Source organism: Dicentrarchus labrax, unplaced genomic scaffold (assembly GCF_905237075.1).
Source record: "Dicentrarchus labrax unplaced genomic scaffold, dlabrax2021, whole genome shotgun sequence".
Lineage (NCBI taxonomy): Eukaryota > Metazoa > Chordata > Actinopteri > Moronidae > Dicentrarchus > Dicentrarchus labrax.
This window is the reverse complement of record NW_026136710.1, coordinates 2,945,449-2,963,500: the sequence shown is the minus strand read 5'-3', so window position 1 is coordinate 2,963,500 and position 18,052 is coordinate 2,945,449. Positions and strand designations below refer to the sequence as shown.

Sequence of the window (18,052 nt, the reverse complement as noted above, 5' to 3'; positions counted from 1 at the left end):
GACAAATATTTGAAGAGGAAACAGTCCGAGCATAAATCAGAAGAATCACTGAAACACGCCGCTGTATTCTGCCCCTGATGATTTTATTATTCTTAATAAATCAACTTGAAACAACAGTAACATAATAAAGGTTCCGTGTGATTACAAAAATATGTTGGAGGATATTATATTGCCATTAAACTGATATAAAACATTGTTTTTAAGCTCCTGCAACCTTTTAAAAGAGTCAGAGATGAAGATTAAAATCAGTGTTTTTAACATATTAAAGGATATTTATATTTCCAGGATAATAATTAAGTCAGATTCCTCTTCAGTCAGACTTCAAGATTCCCCTGTTCCAGTTTCACCTCGTTTGAACTGTAATTGAACAACAAAAAGACTCAGTTATACAAACACCATATACTTAAATGATCCCCTCATTAAGCTTAGAGAGTATAATTAGTATATCCTGCCGATGGGGGTTCAGCAACTCACCGCATTCTTCAGTAAGTTTCCAGATTTGGTGAAGATGTTGGGTCTCCTTGATGCTGGTTTGGTGGTCGTCTCCACATTGCTCTGCGGGGTCTTCTGGGGCAGAGACGGCGACTGAGGCCGGGAGAGGCTGGGCGTGTGCGACGAGGGCTGTGACAGCGAGTAAGACTGAGGGTTTAAGTAGCTCTGAGTTGGGTTCGGTGTGTAAGGCTGAGCTGGGACGTAAGGCTGGGAGGGCGTGTAGGGTTGAGGAGGGGTGTAGGAGTGAGAAGGGGTGGTATAAGTCTGAGGAGGGGTATATGTCTGAGAAGGGGTGGTATAAGTCTGAGGAGGGGTATATGTCTGAGAAGGGGTGGTATAAGTCTGAGGAGGGGTGTGGGAGGGGTGGTATAAGTCTGAGGAGGGGTATATGTCTGAGAAGGGGTGGTATAAGTCTGAGGAGGGGTGGTATAAGTCTGAGGAGGTGAGACGGTGTTTGTCGACTGAGGCAGCGTTTGAGCCGGCGCGAAGGGATTGGTATTTGCGAAGGTCTGGGTGTTCAGGTAAGGCTGAGACTGAGGTACTGGCGTGGAGTCCAGCAGAGTAGGCGGCGGCGGCGGTGGGAAGCTGTCGGCTCCGCCCTCGGCAGCGGCGGCGTCGTCGGTGGTCCCAGAGCCGAGGTCGTAGTGCCTCTTCCTCAGCTCCCCCAGGCGGACTCGCTCCTGCTCCAGCTGGTTCTCCAGCTGCAGAACCTTCACCTGAAAGATCCAGAGGAGGAGAACGTCGTCAACTGCTTGTAATGAACGGAAAAAACACACAAAGAAAGATGGTAAATGTTAAAAAAGCCTCACCTGAGCCTCCATTTCCTCTGTTTTCAGCTTAATCAGAGACATGCCAGAGAAGTCCATCACACCTGTGAACAGAGAGTTAAAGCTGCTGTAATAAAGCCTCTTGTGGGTGCAGATGGAGCTGCACAAAGCCTGTTAAATTGCCTCCAGTTAAGTCACTTGAGTCAGCATTGTGGCAAAGACAAAGTTTGAAAATGATAGACGCTCCCCAGACCTTTGTGGCTGCTCCTCAAGTTTGTTTGTGGAGGCCAAAACCGAGCTAAAAGCTGAGTGAATATTGGATTCGACACCCATAATAAAACATATGTGATATTATGTCAATGTTGTGTTTACATCTTGTTTCCGCTGCCCCCAAGGTGCTAAAAAAAAAGGCTGCTCTCACCTTGGTCAGAGATCTTCTGCTGCCCATGTTTGGTGGAGGTGACGACCACAGCAGCCATGTCGTTTACATGGCGTGAGGCGTGCTGCAGCGTGTTCAGCTTCTTGTTGTTGCGGTCGGACTTCACCTGAAATTAGTACAAGTCAGAGTTAATATAATATTTATTATGCCTAAATGTGAATCATGTCGCCCTTATGCTCCATTTGTGCTCATAAAAACATTCTTCCACAGCACCGTTTGTCACGAAAACCCAACCAGATGCTTCACAATCCAACAGGAGAATGTTTAAAGGTTTCAGTTCGTACCTTTGAGGCAGCGACCAGCTGAGCCGTGCTCGCAGCGATCTCATGCGAACAGGCGATGAGCTCCTCATATGTTCCATTTTCACCCACAACCCGGTCAGCAGAGTTTCTGACAGCAAAGAGGCACAACAACACGTTCATTATATGGTGATGGTCTTCAGGTGTCATATAACCAAACATATATGTGTGTTATTGATACTTACAGCAGCTGCGTGGCGCCCCAGCCCACAGCTTTCGAGGCAGAGATGAGTCCTTCTGTCCAACAAGAGTTTTTGGCATAAAATTCTGTAACAGACGCTGCCCCCTATTGGAAGAACAATTACAGACACTTAACTGAGGTTTCTGCTCCTTCTTTAAGCAGGACTTCAATCAATCTCATTTAAGAGTGTTAATACTGCATCTAAGCCAATTTAATACCTAATTCATATTCATATGGGTCAAAGAACGACGGTAAACCAGCAGGGACAATAAGGCTACGTAAGTATATGAATTTATTGATGTGTCCCATTGGACTGGAACAATAATTCCATGTAGCTAATGAATTAATGTGATCCAAACACACAGCAGAAAATGCATTGATTGATTAACAATTAACAATAATTAATTAATTTAAGTTTCTGCAAAAAATTAACCCTTATTACGCCCATTATGAGACGATAAGCTTCCTTGCTGCTGTAGCTACGGCAGTGACAGTCTGGGATGAAAACAAAGTACACTCACAATCTACGGCTTATAAAGCTTAAATTCTGTGAGTGTAATAATAACTGCATAAAGCATTTTGATCAAATCAGAGCTTCTCCCATCTGGACTTTGGCAGTAGTGAATCAAACTGAAACTGTAAAAGTGAGAATGACAACAATGATGATTTTTAAAAGTGAGGCAGACGTGTCCTCATGTCTTCAGCGGAAATGACTCCCCTGTTAATATATGTCTTATTTTTCCTACTTTTGTGCTCTTAAATTGGCTGTTAAAGGTCCTCAGATCTATTGTCAGAAATGTTAATATAATATTCAGAGGGTATGTTTTCATCAGTGCATAATCACTTGAATATAAGATTTGTTATGTTTTTGTAACCTTAGAATGAGCTAAATTTTGGCTACTACAGGTTGCGTCTGTGGAGGAGCATGATGAACCGCTATGGATCTACAGTAGCCCATAAGGGACAAACCAAACACTGACTGAAGATATGGGCATTTTGCAGCCACTGAAGCTTTTCCTTTGCACTGGGAAAGGGAGGGTGAAGTGACAGAGTTGAAACCTGCAACACCACCACTAGATGCCACTAAATCCTACACACTGGACCTTTAAAAGGGGGAAAGATGTAAAACTCTCTCATAATCTGATGTTTAGGTGACACCGCGTCAACTCACCCTGCCTCCTTCCACAATGTCCTTCTGCAGGTCAGTAGAAGCGGTCACCAGCATGTGAACCGCCTGCAGAGAAAAGAGCAGAGCAGTAAAAACATACTGAGTGAAAAAGAATCGCAAGTTTTACAGAAATGTATGTGAAAGTCGACAAACTCCTTACCTTCATCAGGTCTGAACATGAACCCAGGATACTGAAAGTAAGAATCAAACAGATGTCAGGTAAGAAAGTGAAGGAGAGAAGCTTAAATAAACAATTTAAGGAGGATACAGCGTTTATCTTACCTCTGGTTGACCTCCAGCTTAACGCCACTAGTGTCTCTCTTTGCCTGATTCAGGATCTCCTGAGAAACAGAAAAAAAGAAACAGAAATGTTAAACATCACCAGGTGAAGGTGTGGTACATCTGTCCTGATGTGTGTGTCCTTACGTCCATCCGCAGCACAGCCTCTTCAATGGCAGTCGATGTTGCGATCATCTCTTTATCCACCACGTATCCCAGCTCCTCTTTCAGCACATCCCGCCCTTTCGGACGCAAATCCTAAACACGAATCACACAGTTTTAATAAAACACATCAGACGTACAGCGGCAAAGAACTGAGTCTGGTGTTTGTAACAAGTAGAAGATTTATAGATTTTGATTCAAACTAGAGAGAGGAAAAAACAACCAGATATAATAGAAATAATAATAATTATGCTGATGTTAGTATTTATCTCAAAGCGCCTACGTACGGCCTCCGTGTAGACTCTTAGTGCCGTCACTCTGATAAAGATAAGACCTGTCTCACCTGTCCCAGAGCGAGGAGGCGTTGGACAGTGTAGCGTACCGCAGACGGGTCTGCTCTCGGTAAACTGGCCTGAAGCTTTAGATCCCTCAAGAACTGGAGGCAGTTATTCGCACAATCCCGACAGCTGTCAGTTAAACCTGCGTGAGACACGAAGCGGGAGGGAGTGTTTTACGGTTCGGTGCGTGATGTGTTTGATATGTTTCCCCCAGCGGTTACAGTGTGAGTCTCTTACAGTCCGCCTGGTCGGTGGGAGCGGAGTGAGACGTCGCTGCTCCGTTGACAATCGTGTCAGCAGCGAGGTGGGAGAACTGTGTGACCGCTCTCAACAAACCACTGGCATCTAAGAGGAATAGAGGCGCGTTAGATACACACTCATCATCTCAGGTACCCTGAACACACACACACACACACAGGACACACACACACACACACACACACACACACACACACACACACACACACACACACACACACACACACACACACACACACACACACACACACACACACACTCACTCACCATTCCTGTTTCCCAGGTAGACCATGTGGCTCTGCTGCATTTTGTCTATCGAACCCAGAGTGATTTCAGCTCGATTCACCAAATAATCTGACAAACAGAGAGCACAATAACAACACTTTACTTCAGCCTCCCCTTTTTAGTCTTCCTAAACAGTATATAAACCTTTAATAAATGGTTTATAACACTCTCTATAATGTGGTTGTAAGCACATATAAGGACATTTTAAAGTGTTTATCAGTGTATTTGCCAGCAACTGGAACAACCTCCAGGGAGGCTGTTGTATAAACGAGTGTAATGAATGTGATTAGGGAGGTGAGAAATGAAAGAGGTTTTACCAGGTGAGCTGATGCAGCAGAGATGTATCGGGTCGTCCACTTTGGCCACAGCGTCCAGTATGATGCCCTCGGCCTCCACCACAGCACACTGCAGCAGACAGAACTGCTCCTCCTGCAGCTTGTGGGCCAGCTCACCTTCACGACAGGCCTGATTTAACACACACACACATCAGTAACGAAACCACCAAAAATTCATACCAACGTTATCATGGACGCAGCGGAGCACCTGTTGCTGTAACTGAGCGTGCAGGTTTCCCAGCTCCATGCTGCTCCTCTGCCTCTCCTGCTCCAGGGTGCTCTGGTGGAGCTGAGCTTGCTGTCTGAGGGAGTTCAGCTCCGCCTCCTGGTCCCTCACCGAGCGCAGCAACCCCTCCCTCTCCGCCTGCAGCCCTGCTAGTGAACTGCTCAGCTGTGTGCCACTCTGAGGATCCAAACATGAAGCAGTGATTTACAAGAATCAACGTTTGGTTTTTCTCAACTATATCACAAAAGTTGCTAGAAAATATTCCCACCATTTCTTTGCTCTGCAGGGCGCCGTTTGCACGTGCTAGTTCCGCTCGTGTCGAGTCCAGCTCTCGTCTCAGCCTGTCGATCTCTAACTTCTGCTCTGCGTTGATGGCGAGCTACGGAAAGGCAACGCAAGTTCATATGTATAGCACCTTTCAACCAGTGGTGGAAGAAATATTCAGCTTCTTTAGTAAGAATAACAATAACCACACATTAATATAGCAGCAAACTGTGATATTTGAGCTGTTAAACAAAAAGGATCTCACTCTTTAAGGTCTGTAGAGATCTTTTGTAACAAACTGAGCCAGTCGGTGGCAAAAATAAGCACTTTTAGTGGACGTACTTTGACGGGTACAGTTATCGCCATTGCAGCCAGCTTCATTAATATTTTCACATCTAATTTAGTCTATTAAGGTTTGTTTTTACTGAACCAGTGTTGGTGATTGTTGGAAAGACTTACCAAATGTGTTTTTTGATTATCTGCGAGGCAAAATGACAAATTTTTGTCATTTGTTTTGTGTCTGTAATGCTGGTGCTCTAGTTCCAGTAAATGTCATATATATAACCTTTAAAACAAGTGAGAGATGGAGCAGCAACTTTTCTGGGAGTTTGTTCCAGATGGTGCATAAAAACTTCCAGAGGCCAATCTGAGAGGTCTTGACAGTTCAGACCAAAGACCGAAAGTACTATTGCACTGCATTGTTGATGAGTGTTGATGATATAAGATATTTATGATAGCCTTCATACTGTCTCTATGTGCATATTGTCTTTATTTGGTCCAGAGAGTTTCTCTGTCGTCAGTCGGTACCTGCTGCTGTAGCTGAGCTCTCAGAGCCTCCAGCTCCCGGTTGAGCCGGTCTCTCTCCAGGTCCATGGAGCCCTGCTGCTGTTGTGCCTGTTGTCTCAGCGAGGACAGCTCAGCGTCTTTCTCTCTCGCAGAGCGCAGCAGCGTTTCCCGCTCCGCCTGCAGAGCTGCCAGACTGCTGCTCACCTGAGATCCCTCCTGGAGAAAATGAAACAGAAACGTGTAAGTGAACATGGAGACAAAACTTTCTTTGATGTATTGCACAGTGAGTAAGATTAAATGTTTGATCGTTTACGATGGTGCAGATATAAAAATGATTCTTTGATACCATACAAAGCTTTTTTTAAACACAAGCAGCCTGAACTTTTCACAACAAATCTTTAAACTTAACTGAACTGAATGAAGTGATTTCAATCAGTGTGATTCATGATTTCCACCTCTAATACTTTGGTACACTAATTAAAGTTTATGTGCATATTTAACAATCCGTCTCACCATCTCTTTATTGTTCAGAGCGCTGCGAAGGTGAGCCAGTTCTGCTCTTTGCTCCAGGAGTTCTTTGTTGAGCCGTTGAGCCTCCTGCTGCTGCTGATTCATCTAACAGGGAGAGGAGACGCCCAGTCAATATTCACATTTATCAACATATAAAAGCTTTTGCTGGTAGACACAGATTATATCGGTAGGGTCAGAAGCTCAGGAGGTCTCACCGCGTTCATTCTCTCCTGTCGTAGATTTTCCAGCTCAGTTTCCAGCTGCTGTTTGGCTCTCAGCAAATCGTCTTGGCCTTGTGTTGTATTGGACAGAAGCTTCACTGTGTCTGCGTTCTGCACAAACACACAGACGACCCCAAAGTTATTTTAATAAGTTATTCACTTTCTTCCTCAGAGTAAGATGAGAGACTTGACTCAGCTCTCATGTGAGAGTGGTATCAGTCTTCTCATGCAACTTTCCCAAACTGTCAGACCCTTTAAGAGTGTTACAGAAACAACAATAAGTGTTTACCTTCTTCATTAAATCAGCATGACTCGTGATCAGCTCTGCGTGTCTCTCTTTGAGCTGAGTGAACCGAAGCTCTGCCGCCTGAGCTCTCGCTGTGTGGAGACGATGAGACGAAGAAGACACAATATCTCAGTAAGATTCAGCGACATTGGTGGGGCTGTTTCACCTGGACACAGATCTGTACACTCACTGTCTGCCTCCTTGAATCCGATCTGAGCCCCGACACTGGCGACGCTCGCGCACCGCAGAGCCTCCACTTCCATCCGCAGTTGTTCGTTCTCCACTATAGCCATCTGTTTGTGGGTGCGCTGCTCCTCCACCTCGGCCTCCAGACGATTCACTTGAGCCTTTAACTCAGTTAGACACCTCTTAGCCTGAGACAAGGAGGAACACCTTCATTGAACAGTTTACACTGGAAAAATGTAGAAAGTAACAAGCAAACGCACCCAAGACGAGACACAGCTGCACTGTGATATGCGGTACAATGTGTTAAACCCCTCTCACAGCAGGACGCCCAACGTACCTCAGTCTTGATGAGCTGTAGCTCTGGTTTGAGCACCTCCAGCTCTCTCTTCAGGCTGTCATTCTCTGTTTCCCTCTGCTCAAGCGACGCATCAGGTGCTCCCATTTGGCTGAGCAAATAGTACTGCCATGAAAAACAAAACAAAGAAATGTTAGCCACGATTTCAGAAAAAGAGGTGGACATTTTTTTTCTACTTGCATGTAAGCGTACCTGAGGCACCTGTGGGGCTTCCCTGAACTCCGGCTGCGGCTCCACTTCCTCCTCCTCATGACGTTCCTCGTTAGGCATCACCACCACTAGCTTCTTATATTCACCCAAGGCAGCGGCGCGGAGGAAGTTCGGAGGAGCCTGGTGGGGTTTTAATGAACAAAACATGAATGCATGATAGAAAACCACACAAACCTAATGTGTGTGGAAACATTTAAGGAAACCTGTTACTTACATCTGGGAGATCTGGGATCTGGATGATGCTCTTAAAGAACTCCATTTCTCTGGCTCTGTCGAAGAACTGTGTGAGACTGCAGAAGAAAACACTGCTGTCACTGACACCCGTAAGAGGTATAAAAGTGTGATTTTAGCTGAATAATACTGGTAACATACCCTGTAAACAGATCACGGAAGCGCTCTCTGTGTCCAAGGAGAACATCAGGAGCAATGCCTGTAAACCAGAGGATATGATTGAAGACTTGGTCAAACAGAGAGCGGTTCAACTGAATCAAAATCATGTTTCTACGTCACTCACGGCTGTGAAGTTTGAACATCATCAGGACAGAGAAGTGGTAGAGAAAGCTGCAGTCCAGTATGAGGGGTATGAGGGGAGTCAGTCTGCACTGTCCAGCTGGGGTTGTAGATTTGGCCCCGTTGGCATCGAGCTGGCGCAGAACTATAGACGAGAAAAACACAAAATCAACGCCACAATACATTTTTTTTATACTGTCAACAAATCCTATGAGAACTAAGTTAATCACAAAATCAACTACTCATCAATACTTTCAAGATTGTTCTTCTATCCAACAACAAAAAGGAAACCAGAGTGTGTAGAGAGAGTCTCTTCCCAGTGGACTCACCTGTCTCAGACATCTTCAGTCCAGCATCCAGGTAATCCAACAGTTCCTGTGTGATATCCAACCTACAGTACATAGAAACCACGTTTATGAAGCACATTTCACTGCAGATTTACTGAGAATCACTCAACAACGAGAGCACATATTTGTGGGTAGAAGACTTACACTTTGGTCATGTCATTTCCTGCTTCCCTGTCCAGAGTCTCGTCGCTGATCTCAAGGTTGCCCGGGATCACCTTGTGCTGCAGAGAAAGGGGTGATTGTTTTTGGTTTTATCACTCTGAGTTTGTCACATGTCGTTATATAAACCAGAAAACAAACATTCATGTGTTACCTTTGCATGAAATTCCATCTTGAGGTAGAGGAATTTGGCAGACAGGGCAACAATGTGGCCATATCGATCGTGCAAGTTTCCCTGGAAGAAGAAAAGAAGATGTAAGTCTCAATTTATAATAAAGGAGTGTTGGTCTGTAACTTAACAAAATAAAATTCTAACAAAAATCTTCTCTTATATATCGTAGGAGGTAAATTGTGGAGTAAAATAAACATTACATTATTGTACTTCAGTTTAATTTTGTAGTACTTTACTTGAGTATTTCCTTTTTCTTCTACTTTATACTATTACTAAGCCAAATATTGTACTTTTCACTCCACTACATCTACTTTCTTTACAGTTACACTTACTAGTTATTTTTCCGATTAAGATTTTACATTAAAAAACAAAAAACTACAAACTACAACAAAACTAAACTAAAACTAAACATTTTTAAACAATGAAAACTAAACTGAAATGAGCAAACCCACTCTGGAAACAAAAACTTTAAAATGTATTGATTTTAATTAAAAAAGTAATGTTTCATGTTTCAGATGTCTATGAGTTGTTAGCAGTTCCACCAAAGAGACATTTCACCTCTCAACGTCTCACTTAAGTCCTGATTAAGTCCTGATTATTAGATCTTGAAGCACCTTGATCATTTGTCATGTAACGTCTCGTCTTTTACTGTAAACCAAATCTACACACTGGTACAAATAAAGTAACCTGAAGTAGTTCAGACTTCAATAGTAAAATGCTGTTGATGCATCAGTATTAACAATCTAATAATGTCACAGGAGACATTTTACCGCAGAGTGCTTTTACTTTGATGCTTTAAATATATTTAGCTGATAATACTTCTGTACATTTAACAACTCTTAAGTAAAAGCTCTGAGTGCTTCTTCCACCACAGCTACTCACCCAGAGAATTCCCATATCTTTGACGTTGCGGCAGTATCTGTGAGAATCTCTAACAGCCTGCAGGTCAGACAGAAACAGAGAGAGAGAGATAGAGAGAGAGAGATTACACATCACAAACATGAACAACAACAGGATTGAGGGCGTGCATAGGTTTGGACTTACATTTCTGTGTCCGTCCCGGAGAACTTTGTGCAGCAGATAGCAGAACTTCCAGCTGACCATGGAGTTGCTGGACAGCGGCAGGTTCAGGATGTAGGACCAGAAGGTGGTAGCTCCGCCCTCCTTGTGCGTCCCCATGATGATATCTTAACCGCTGTCAAGGAAGACTCCAATGCAATGAGCTCAATTCAACATCAGACTTGGGTCTTGGCGGGTTTATTAGATTGATAAAGGAACTGTTTGATCTTTAGCCACTACTGGATGGACTACCGTGAAGGTTTGTACACACGTTCATGGTCCCCTGAGGATGAATCCTACTGACTTTAGTGATTCACTCACTTTTCCTCCAGTTCCACCAACTTTTGGACAGATTGCCAGATTCAAGGTTTCTAGTGGATGAATCCTACCGGCTTTGTGACTCTGTAACACCACAATGAGATTCACCCTGCAGAGGTTTCAGCCTCTCTCTCTCTCTCTCTCTCTCTCTGCATGTTGTGTTTGTTTCTTTTCTCCTATCTGTGTAGATTATGTGCTTAAGTTTTCCTCTCTTGTGTGTTTGTGTAGTCTGTCCTCTTCCAGCTCTCCACCATGATGGAGAGGTTGTGAGGTCTGGTTGGAGACACATGAAGTTGCTCAGCATCCTTTATGATCTTTAATTTAGTCTTAATCTGGATTATTTATACTGTAATTTTACAATGTTGGTCTGTTCTGTACATACAGCATCTATTTCCTGTCTGTCCGTGCTGGAAGAGGGATCCTTCCTCATTTGCTCTTCCTGAGCTTATGTTTAAAATAATTATGTTACAGGGCTCTTTTGGGGGAGTTTTTCCTTATCTGAACTCCCAAAATGTTTTTATTTGTAATATTGGGACCATATAAATAAAATTAACTTGACTTTGGGTTTATAGAGACACATACTGGATGGACACATTCATGTTCCCCTAAGGATCAAATGTTTGATCTTAATAACTTCAAAAAGGGGTAAAAATTTTAATTTGTCCACACAGTTTATGACTAAATACCTTTAAAACTAATTTACAAGAGCCTTAGCTGTGCGTTTGTTTCCATCTAATGACAAATGTTAATATTCTAATATTTTAGAACACATTTTGCTCAAGGTTCAGTCTCAAGTCACAAAACAGTAGATTTAAATAGTCCAGGCTGCCAATAAAAGAGGAAATCTTCTGTTAAACATCATTTTAAAAAGGATACTGCGCACATATTTCTCTTTGGGTGGTGTCTCGGTGGAGGCGACAGTCTTGCTGATGCTGTGGAGCTGAAAGAAATGAGACAACAGACATCAGGACACAAAAGGACTTAAAGCAGCTCAACTTCCCTACAAGTTCCACATCAGGCTGCTGCTCGCGGAAATACACACTTCTAGATAAAATCAAAGACAAAAAAAATGGCTTCGCCCCAGCCAAGAGGGCAAAGCTTCCTTCGAGCCAAATTAAATAAAACAGAAAGAAATTCCCGCTCAAATATATATAACTTAGAATATATGTTTGCCCATATTCTTCTAAAAATATTATAATAGTCATTAAATGTTCCAGGTAAGCCGAATTTAACTATAAAACAACAACAATGACTTTACCCAGAAATAAAACTGTTTAATTCTGCCTCAATAAAAACTTAATTACTCACCTGTTGTTTACCAAACTGCTCTTTCTCCGCAGCCAAAGCTTTTTCCGTCTTATTGTCACTTTTGTTCTTCGTTTTGCTCATGTTGTTACCGAACTCAAACTCAGACTCTATGAATCCACGGCGGTCCGGTTCCAGGTGCTCACCGCCTCACCTGTGCTCTCGTGCCTCTTTAAAACAACAGCTGAGTCAGAAGCGGCGTGCGCATGTCACCAAAATATCCCCCCCTCTGTCCCACTTTAATTCGCTTCTTCAGATCAATACATCGCAGTCTTCCTAAACAGAGACACAAGTAAACAAAGCAGTTTCTCTTGTGCGTAAAAGCTCTCCAAATGCGTAAAAACGCGCGAAAGACGCGATTAACAGGCAATAAAATACCACTGACACGATGTTTGGATATAAATATGTATTTTTTTTTAATCAAAAGTCGTGACACGATGACCAATTACAGATTAAAAGTTAAAACTATTAACAGCTATCGACATTTCTTCTGAGTCACCAGGTAAATGTGTAGGCAGTGAAACTGGAAAGACAATGCAAGGACACACCACTCAGCAGCCTGTAGGACTGGTTCCACATCTCACCCTCTCCACACAATGCTGCCTTTAAACATCTCACACAGGGTTTAAAAAAAAACACAGTATTAATCTCTGGTGCAAGCCTCCCAAAAAAATATGTATATATGTAGAAATATACAGAGTAAAAACAAGATTAATTGTATAAAAAGGTTTTTACAAATTCATCACAGTCTGTATTTTTATCACTTCGTTATTTTCCTGAGAGACAGTTGAGTTTAATCTTTAGCTGCTGCTTCAAGTTCTGTAGTAACACTGATGTAGAAAACTTTGGTAAATGTAAAGTGTCCAATAATAAAAGAAAAGAATCTGTGCTTCAGTTAATGCAAACTCATCCACATGACTGACTGGCACTGTGTCGAGGGCAGGCTTTGGGTGGAGTTTCACCGGCCTGTTGGAGAAAAGAAAAAGAACAACATAACACAGCAGTTGTGTCTCAACACACCCAAACTAAAAGTAGGAACACATTTTACACCCTCGGTGCCACCACACCCCATGAATACAAATGGAGAGAGGCTCAGCATCATGAAACTCCTCTACCTTGTACGTCGGGGGGTGGTGGTGGTGGTGGTGGTGGGATGTGTGGCACTTATGAGAGTAAAGGGGGTCAGTGGTCCCACAGCTCGTACCGGAGCCGCTGTGCTCTGACACGGCGACCTGCCGGGACTCCTCTAACAGCTGCTGCAGAGAACAGCTGGACAGAGGATCATCACCCTGCTGAGAGAAGGAGAAGGAGGTTAGATAGCAGGTTATATGTGATGATGGGTAGCTTAGCTTAGCATAAAGACTGGAAGCAGGGGGAAACTGCTAGCCTGGCTCTGTTCAAAGGTAAAAAAAAAACAAATCAATGCACCTCTAAAGATCAGTGTTTAATATGTTGTATCTCAGCTGTTCACTGCTCCCAGGCAAGAAATAGTTCGGGACACAACCACACCAATTTATTGTTTTTTTCATTTGTTTTGTAAGAAAACAAGATATAAAATGTTAATTTGTGAGTTTTTTTTTTGTTTTGTTTTGTTTGCTTTGTTACTTTTGGACAGAGCCAGGCTAGCTGTTTCCCTCTGTTTCCAGTCTTTACGCTAAGCTAAGCTCACTGGGTGCTCGATGTAGAATATTTAACTGAAATGAATCTGAAAGAAAGGGAAATAGCAATATTTTCTGTCTTACATCCATTAAGTGTGCTGAGAAGACTCCCAGATCACCGCTGGCTGACACTTGCAGATTGGCTGGTAGAGTTTCACGTAAAGATCTTGAGTTCTTCACTCTGAGTGATGAAGGTGATCGGTTGTCCAGACAGCCACATCGTAACTCATCCTGACTGAGACACACACAAAACCAACATATATTCTGTTCCTGTAGATCCTACGAGATTAATATTCATCCTCTTTATTACATTTAATATACAAACCAACAGTATAAACTACATCAATGCTTGATATGAGTCTCTAGCTGGCTCCTGCCTCTTCTATTCAATTATTCAGTGTACACATTGTTGAGTCAGTTGCAGCCGTTATGGACGGATTAACCACCCGTTTGATGATAATATGTCTTCATCTTTATACAGTAATCCTCCTTTCAGACTGGAGTAATAGGTTGTGTGTGTGTGTTATCTAAACTGGATAACACACCTCAGCTTGCTAATGATAAAGGGTTTAACACAGTTCACTGACTCCAACACAATCGCCGCTTTACAGCCACAAATATATAGACAGAAAATGAAGAAACTATATCCGGCAGTACATCATACAGTAAGTATTTTGCCATGTCTTCCTTGCACATTATTCACCTGCCAGGTAATCCCTGACTGGTCTTCTCTCTCAGGCTTTCACGGGCACTTTCCAGGTTCAGCTGCAAAAGCTGCAGGTCATTACGCTGATTCTCACACACCTGTCAAACAAAGACACACACGCACACAACACACACACACACACACACACACACACACACACACACACACACAGAGCATTATGTGTACGGATCAGACTGATTGTCAAACTATCCATTAAAGTCACACTGAACCCAGTAACTAGAGAGCGTCTTTCTCTTTCGCAGCGTGATGTATTTCTGAGTGTGAGAGGAATTTAAATTAAAACCCCTCTGATTGATTGGAGTGGTTCAGCGAATACACAGCGACACAGAGCTGTAGAGGACTGTCGACCTCCACCCACACCTCCCTCACCTGCGTCATTCAGATCAGGAGGAGGCAGAGGGAGAAATGAATAAATTAAACCACAATATTTCTAAATGTAAATACAGTTTTTTGCCAGCCGAGAGCTTAAAACTATTATAACAGCTCTGGCCCGGGCTCTAGCAGAAGAAACCATTTCCCAGGAACTTTCCAGGATACTTTCCGGGAGTTTTGTCTTGCCAACACAGGACATGATCCGTTCAGCATCACATCTGGTAGACCCCCTTTAAGTGTCAAACCATGACAGGCTTATCTTACTATCAGTCAAGTATGCACCTAGGTGAACACAGGGAATCAAAAGGAGGGCCTAAAATACAATTAGAAGTTTCCAGAACAACAACAACAGATCTGGTGTTTTTAATTAAGTGTAGTTTTATATGATGGGCGGGGTTAGTTAGTCACTCCAAATCACATTTGATTTATTTTACTATATCTTTAAAAACCCTAAATGTGATTTCATTTAAAAATTATACATTATAAACACTTTCTTGTCACAGGTTGTCACAGGTAATGGACATGACAGTGACCCAGAGCCACACAGCCACAGTAAAGAAACTGCAGGAACACTCTGAGCTATGCTGCCAAACCAGAAAGACGCCTCTGACTTCGACCACAGCCTGAGCAGGAGGAATGAGGAAAGACGTTCTCCCGAAGCTGTGATCTATTACTATTCAGTTAATTCATAACTATTGCTGCTTTTTTATTTAATATCCCTCTGTGAGTAAATATCAGACGCTGTATACCTGTCGTATGCAGCGGAGCTCTGACATGGTGCGTTCCTGTTTGGAGCGAGCCAGCTCCAGCAGCTCGTCCTTCCAGCTGTCTCCCTCTCCTGGTGAAAAACATCAAATGCTGCACTTATCTCAGCAGGAACAGCTGTTTCTTATGCAGGCTGAGAGGTGACTGAAAACAGCTGCTGCAAACATTTAAATAAAGAAAAGACGACTGAACAGATAAAACCAGATTATATTATTAAATCAAGGTAATTATCTCCACGTATCACTGCTACTGAATCTAATGCTGGTTCTTATATTACTGCACCCATCAACTTAAACTCAAATGTTATGTTTTCCAGCTTCTCAAGAGTGAGGAGTGATGGGAATCTGTGATTAATTTTTACATTTACAGACTAAATAATTAATGATTTAATCTGAAAATAATAATAAACTGATCCATTGTTAATGCCCTCATATAATTTAAATGATTAATATCTTTTATCTGGATAAATTCTATGTTATGTTTGCCATCATTAAAATGTGTAACTTTATTTAACCAGCAGAGGTCCACACTAACATTATAAATCTCTTTAACAGAACAGCAGCACCACAGAATATAACACATAGATGTTACACACATTTAATGAATAAGGCTTAATGATGAATTCAGTAAAATATGTAGAGAATAATCAATTATGACACAACACAAGATCAGAAGGATAAAGATTGCAAACCCTTATATTGTAAGAAATAAATCTGTATAATAAAACCCTAAAAAGCATACTGATGACAATATATCCTAATATTTCAGCTATAATAAATAGTTTATTAGTGCTGTCAGATAGAAAGTGGATCTGTTGCGCTGTAGTTACCTGACAGGACCAGATCTCTGCGAAGGAGCTGGAGCTCCTGTTTGAGACGGATGATCTCCTCTCTCTGAGTGCTGCTCTGTGTCACCTGCTGCTGCAGCTCCTCTACGACCACAGAGAATCAGACACGTACAGCGGAGATGATTAGTCGCTTAACGAATGAGTCAATCGACAGAAAATTAATAGGTAGCGATTTCGATAACTGATTGATTGTTTCGATCGTTTTTCAAACAAACATTGTTTAGTTTCAGCTTCTCAAATGTGCAAATTCGCTGCTTTTCTTTGTCATGTAAAACAGTAAACTGAATATTGTTGGTTTGAAGACATCACCCTGGACTTATACTACTTTCTGTCATTAGAAAAAATTATTAATCAAGAAAATAACGAGCAAATGTATCAATAATGAAAGTAATTGTGAGCTGTAGCTATAAAGGGCTGGTAAATCTACTAAAGTTAATTCTGCTTCTTGACTTTAAAGCTGCAGTAGGTAACTTATTTGCTAAAACTTTCACTACATCCTGACAGTAGTATATGAGACAGCCTGTGAAAATATCAGGGTCCTGGTGCTCCTAATGGGATTTACAAGAATCTGCCACACCTGAATGAAAACAACCAATCAGAGCGGAGAAAGATTATCGATTGTTGAGTCTCATTCCCGGGAAACCGCCCCGAGACTCGAACTGTTTGTTTTACTCATGTACCTTTAAGGTGTGTGATCTCATGCTTGGCGTCTCTGTAGCGACGTTTACTTTCCTCTACGTCTCTCAGGAGTTTGTTTTCCCGTGCGTGACTCTCCGTTAGCGATGTCTCCAGATCCCGTAGGCGCCCTGTGAGGTCGACTATGTGACCAGAGGCGTCAGTCACGTCTTTGTCCTGATGGGAAGAGAAAATATCAACTAGCTGAACATCATAACATCAGACTCAGATATATTAATGCTAATCATAATCACTGGAAACTGGAAGTTACAAAGAAATAATTCTACTAGTGTACCTTGAGTTTGAGCATGGAGCTCAGTTCTTCCTCCCTGACCTGCAGAGAGCCGACTTGAGTGGACAGAGCCATGACCGTGGAGTTAAGACTCTGGTTCTTCTCCTAAAAGACACCACAGACACAGATTAAAGTCGTAAATTTGCTGGAGAAAAAACTTGGATATTCTGTGAGATTAAACTCACAAATTTACGAAAAAAAAAAAAAAAACCAAACGTGTAGAAATATGTTTGTCGCTGTTAACAGAGACTCCACTCTGCAGTTCAGACACCTCACTGATAAACCTGGGAATTATACAGTTACAGCAGGCTTCACAATCAAATACATGTTTTTTAAATTAGTGTAAAATGCTGCAATAACTATGAATAAATATAAATCCTGGCCATTCAAATGAATCTAAAAACCATGATGTGAAATGCAATTACACATCATGTTTAATTATCCTCCTACATAAAAGATAGCTATTACAAGCCTTTGTTTGTAGGAAACTGACTATTCTTAGTGTTAAGAAATCCAATGAAAAGACCAAAATCAACAATGGAACTGATCCTACTAACTGTTTTAGGGCTTCACAAACAAGGTGGGAAAGTCAGAAAGACGGACTAACATTTGGTTGGCTTTGTTTTTTTATAAGATATTTCTGACACCTTACCCTTTAACTAAAATAATGTGATAAATTTGATAATGGGGAGTCTGGTTAATCAAAAACGGCAGCTCTATCCATGGTGAGCAGTCCTGGTGCTCAGATGTTCTATAGAGAATATAAATGTGTATTAAAAGTTATAATTGCACCTCAAAG

At 42.1% G+C, this 18,052-nt stretch overlaps 2 protein-coding genes across 5 annotated transcripts in view; both read right to left on the bottom strand.

Moving 5' to 3' along the window:
- Nucleotides 1-507: 507 nt before the first annotated feature.
- On the bottom strand, nucleotides 508-12,155 carry LOC127370078 (huntingtin-interacting protein 1-related protein). The gene is made up of 31 exons (XM_051411795.1): nucleotides 11,921-12,155; nucleotides 11,489-11,552; nucleotides 10,280-10,422; nucleotides 10,118-10,174; nucleotides 9,218-9,298; nucleotides 9,049-9,125; nucleotides 8,887-8,948; nucleotides 8,562-8,702; nucleotides 8,420-8,477; nucleotides 8,262-8,337; nucleotides 7,820-8,167; nucleotides 7,487-7,670; nucleotides 7,300-7,388; nucleotides 7,005-7,121; nucleotides 6,793-6,894; nucleotides 6,301-6,495; nucleotides 5,498-5,608; nucleotides 5,212-5,406; nucleotides 4,986-5,133; nucleotides 4,651-4,737; nucleotides 4,363-4,470; nucleotides 4,131-4,267; nucleotides 3,773-3,883; nucleotides 3,629-3,687; nucleotides 3,507-3,537; nucleotides 3,350-3,412; nucleotides 2,183-2,283; nucleotides 1,983-2,088; nucleotides 1,681-1,804; nucleotides 1,302-1,363; nucleotides 508-1,208 (listed from the first exon to the last, which is right to left on the bottom strand). Exons 1-31 carry the CDS (start codon nucleotides 11,999-12,001, stop codon nucleotides 648-650), a joined length of 3,879 nt encoding a protein of 1,292 aa, XP_051267755.1. The 5' UTR covers nucleotides 12,002-12,155; the 3' UTR covers nucleotides 508-647.
- A 153-nt stretch (nucleotides 12,156-12,308) lies between these two features.
- The window catches only part of ccdc62 (coiled-coil domain containing 62), a 7,123-nt gene continuing 1,379 nt past the window's right edge, over nucleotides 12,309-18,052 (bottom strand). Inside the window, exons 5-13 of one of the 4 annotated variants that reach the window (XM_051411807.1) lie at nucleotides 18,046-18,052; nucleotides 17,257-17,358; nucleotides 16,967-17,138; nucleotides 16,269-16,370; nucleotides 15,424-15,512; nucleotides 14,279-14,379; nucleotides 13,660-13,810; nucleotides 13,033-13,209; nucleotides 12,309-12,883 (exon numbers count right to left, since the gene is read on the bottom strand). The exon at nucleotides 18,046-18,052 is cut by the window's right edge and continues 160 nt beyond it. In XM_051411807.1, the coding sequence (XP_051267767.1) occupies nucleotides 12,824-12,883; nucleotides 13,033-13,209; nucleotides 13,660-13,810; nucleotides 14,279-14,379; nucleotides 15,424-15,512; nucleotides 16,269-16,370; nucleotides 16,967-17,138; nucleotides 17,257-17,358; nucleotides 18,046-18,052 (961 nt within the window). In that variant the 3' untranslated portion in view covers nucleotides 12,309-12,823. Of the gene's footprint in view, nucleotides 12,884-13,032; nucleotides 13,210-13,659; nucleotides 13,811-14,278; nucleotides 14,380-15,423; nucleotides 15,513-16,268; nucleotides 16,371-16,966; nucleotides 17,139-17,256; nucleotides 17,359-18,045 lie in introns of those variants that run through there. The other 3 variants (XM_051411808.1, XR_007886140.1, XR_007886139.1) reach the window with 3 other exon arrangements.

Excerpts from the sequence above, each read along its gene's own strand:
- LOC127370078 (XM_051411795.1), bottom strand. The coding sequence starts at position 12,001 with ATGAGCAAAACGAAGAACAAAAGTGACAATAAGACGGAAAAAGCTTTG. Across the intron at positions 6,895-7,004 it reads GACAGGAGAGAATGAACGCG|ATGAATCAGCAGCAGCAGGA; the intron begins GTGAGACCTCCT and ends TCTCCCTGTTAG. Across the intron at positions 1,805-1,982 it reads AGCTGGTCGCTGCCTCAAAG|GTGAAGTCCGACCGCAACAA; the intron begins GTACGAACTGAA and ends TACTAATTTCAG.